The 3,489-nt window shown below is 34.6% G+C and overlaps 1 protein-coding gene across 1 annotated transcript; it reads left to right on the forward strand.

Annotated features, from left to right (window-relative positions):
- Window positions 1-210: 210 nt before the first annotated feature.
- LOC126600187 (elicitor-responsive protein 3-like) lies at window positions 211-1,585 on the forward strand. The gene is made up of 5 exons (XM_050266753.1): window positions 211-447; window positions 651-716; window positions 883-1,009; window positions 1,136-1,250; window positions 1,421-1,585. The coding sequence occupies exons 1-5, from the start codon at window positions 381-383 to the stop codon at window positions 1,475-1,477; spliced, it is 432 nt and encodes a 143-aa protein (XP_050122710.1). The 5' UTR covers window positions 211-380; the 3' UTR covers window positions 1,478-1,585.
- Window positions 1,586-3,489: the final 1,904 nt, after the last annotated feature.

The following is a 3,489-nucleotide window of genomic DNA, read 5'->3' on the forward strand; positions in this document are numbered from 1 at the left end:
AAATTAAGACATGCTATCCAGTTAAGTGTGTTAAACCCCCTCATATTTAGGCCTCAAAGTCGATGGTAATGATCATTGCTCATACCCCGATAAACACGGCCAGGTTATACACCAGCCATGCACTTTGACCTGGTTCTCATACCCTCCAAACCATCCTTTGTCCGAAACAACAGTTGAGAAAAGTATTAATACCTGGCGGCAATTTCATAGCCCGCCAAAAGGAAAGAGATCCAGAATCAACTCTTGATCTCTTCTCCTTGGGAGCTTTTATACCTTTGTTACGCACTCTCCTGGGATTTGTATACCTTTAATTGTTTTCCTCTTAAGTTTATACCTTTTAACTGTTTCTCTCTAGAGATCTATACCTTTCGATAGCGAAAATGCCTCGAGGAACTCTTGAAGTTAACCTTGTTAATGCCAAGGGCCTTAAAAACACAGAGTTTTTCGGTAAATTTGGCTCTCTTTGATCTCACTCACAATTTTTTTGTGTGTGCAAATATATATTTTTTGTAATGGTAAATATAACGTGACCTGCTGATGAGTTGAGTTTGGTATTGTCATTCTGTTTATCAAGTTTACATTGTGAGCCCTTTAAATAGAGTTTACAATAAATTTTTCTCTTTTGATGTAATTAAAATGTTCAATTGTAGGCAATATGGATCCTTATGTCATCATCACCTGCAAGAAACAGCAGAAGAAGAGCAAGGTCGCAACAGGTGATCAGTTCTAGTCCGCCAAATCTCATACATTTATTTACATTGTAGAGTAATATTTTTTCTACATGCAAACAAATGGGGGAGCTAGGAATAACTTGTTCGTGTTTAAATAAAATTAATGTCTTGCCAACGGTCATTCGAAAAATATAGTTTTATGTTTGTGCAGCACAAGGGTCCAATCCAGAATGGAATGAGAACTTTGTATTCAGCGTCGCTGATGGTGTGACAGAACTCCACCTGATGATCATGGACAAGGATACTGGTACCGCCGATGACTTTGTGGGAGAATTAAGGCAAGTTGTGGCCAAAATATGTAAAAAAAAAAAATTCTAGTCAATTAACATTCAAGTTAGATTTACATTCGCAGTTTTCTTAATATGTACTTTAACATAAGAACTATGGTTTCATGATCATTGCAGTATTCCACTAAGAACAATTTATGAGGAAGGGAAACTACCACCAATGAAATACAATGTCCTAAGGAACAAAAAGTACCACGGAGAGATTAAAATCGGATTCACGTTCACTCCAGCTGTAATTTTTCTTTTTCATTAATTACTTTCATGCTTAAAATCAAAATATTGAACCCAAATTATTATCAATAGATAACGCGATAGCGCTTCTAAATTCTGAATGTGGGATTTTATATTCTCAACAGAATTATTCTCTGAATATTTTCAAGTAATTATGTGTTTTTTTCTCAGGTGACCAATGATCGAGAGTTGGAATTTGTAGGTGGATGGAAAGAGTCGTCATACTAGACTAGTTCTATGTGCTTGAAATTTACACTCTTGGCTTAGGACATTTCGGGGTTCCGATTCTAATAAATTGTATTATCCCATTAATTACAAGAAATTTTCATTTTTGAAGTTGAGCATTATTATATTTATGTGCATGTTAATTTTCATTCATTTTTTTTTTAATAAACAAACAACTTCCTCGCACAACAAAGGCCGGGCCAAATACATCTGCAAGTAAAACAAACCCTAATAGAGAAGTATCCTCCTTCCAAAGCAAAGAACAAGAAATTCTTAAACGTAGTATAGCAAGCAAAAGTTTACCCCAAAATTTCACACACAGAGTCGGAGTAAGAAGATCATTACTGATTACCCTACACGAACACAATCTTGTGGGAAGCAAGGGAAGCACCAAGAGTGATGCAGAGCACCACTCCTTATCAAAGATATGTCACTTTACATGATCAACCTCCATACACCACAAGGGCACTGCCTCTCAACAACATTTTTTTGAGTGAAAAATACAGATGCACCCCTAATAGTACAAATGTGTCACCTCCATTTGATTCTGTCTAAATTTCTTTTAAATGATTCTAATGTAAGAAAAGTGTAATCACCTCAAACCAAAGATCACAGATATGCCATTAAGACACGAACTCAAGAACAGCACTTGTAGCTTGTAAAGACCGGATGGAGGTAAAATACCTTCGCAGTTGTAACCCAGCCTCTTGATAATTATCTTAATGAAAATCTTCTCTTGACAAAAATAAAACTTGCACTTGGTCCATACTTCTCTTCCTAATGTTACACGAGATCCATGTTCTTTCCCTATTATTAATTAAAAACAAATAAGAAGTCATGAAATATATTACTCATGGATCCCTTCTTTCTTAAAAAAAAAGTTTGATTGATTGAGCAAAGCTTCGTTAATGCTCAGTTACGAATATTTCTACTATGTAGAATCGATTACAACCTATTTGGCATTATATCGCGATTCTTCACAGATTCACTCATCACATGATTATATATAATTATCTAAGCTTAAGTCCAACTTAATATTTATGTAAGCTTCGGACCAAAATATCAAAAATAAAAATCTGTATGTAAGCATGGACATCGCTTAAGTAGGCATTTGCTTGTCAATCTCCAGACCCTGATCCTTGGTTTTTATTTACCAAAACAACTAAAAAAAATATCCCTTGCCAGAGGAAATAATTTGTCTGGTCAAATTGGGTTTCATTGAATATCCTTCAGGACAAATTGGTCACGCAAAAACAGTCGCTCGAAGTCTTATTCGATGAAAAATACACATCCGTCGGGTGAACTGAGTTTGACCGACGAAAGAAGTCGCCGAGAGTAATAAAGAAGCATTGACTTACTTCACCCAACAAATACATCTAATCCGATGACATAACTTCGTTGCGTCACTCGAAATTAATAAAATGAAAATTTTGGCCCGACGAGAATTTCGTCCGGTAACTGTTAAAAAAAAAACAATAAAAGTTTGCTCGGTGATATATTCGTCCCCTAACCGTTTTAATTTTTTTAAATACTCAAGATTAAAAAAAAATTAATTTAAATAAATTCTTTAATTCTCATTATATTAATTAAAAGGCCAAAAATCAATCACAACCTTAAATATTTATTTAATTATATTAAAAATTAATATTTGTACAACTACTCGAATGGCAGCTGAGGTGGTTGGCAGTGGAGCCAGGAATTATTTTGTGGGTGGCCTAAGCTAAAATTATTACTACGAAATCAAATGTTTAAATTTTTTTGTTACCTACATAAAGGTATATGTGATAACTTGTCCCTGATTTTACGATTTTATTAATTTGAAAAATGTGAAATTGACGAAAATGCTCTAGAAGTGAGATTGTTGACTTTAGTTGACCATGTTTTAATAATGCATACGAGCTATTATTTTATCGTATTCTCGGAGTACTCGACGATACGAATGCGTAGGTGCAAGCAGAATCAAAATCGGAGCTACGGTTAAAATTTTACGAAACATCGAATACTGAGGACAAATT

This window comes from Malus sylvestris, chromosome 14 (genome assembly GCF_916048215.2).
Source record: "Malus sylvestris chromosome 14, drMalSylv7.2, whole genome shotgun sequence".
Taxonomy (NCBI): domain Eukaryota; kingdom Viridiplantae; phylum Streptophyta; class Magnoliopsida; order Rosales; family Rosaceae; genus Malus; species Malus sylvestris.

Bases quoted from the DNA above. Each gene is read 5' to 3' on its own strand.
- LOC126600187 (XM_050266753.1), top strand. From the start codon at position 381: ATGCCTCGAGGAACTCTTGAAGTTAACCTTGTTAATGCCAAGGGCCTT. The intron at 1,010-1,135 runs GCAAGTTGTGGC...TGATCATTGCAG, and splicing joins GACTTTGTGGGAGAATTAAG to TATTCCACTAAGAACAATTT. The intron at 1,251-1,420 runs GTAATTTTTCTT...TTTTTTTCTCAG, and splicing joins GATTCACGTTCACTCCAGCT to GTGACCAATGATCGAGAGTT.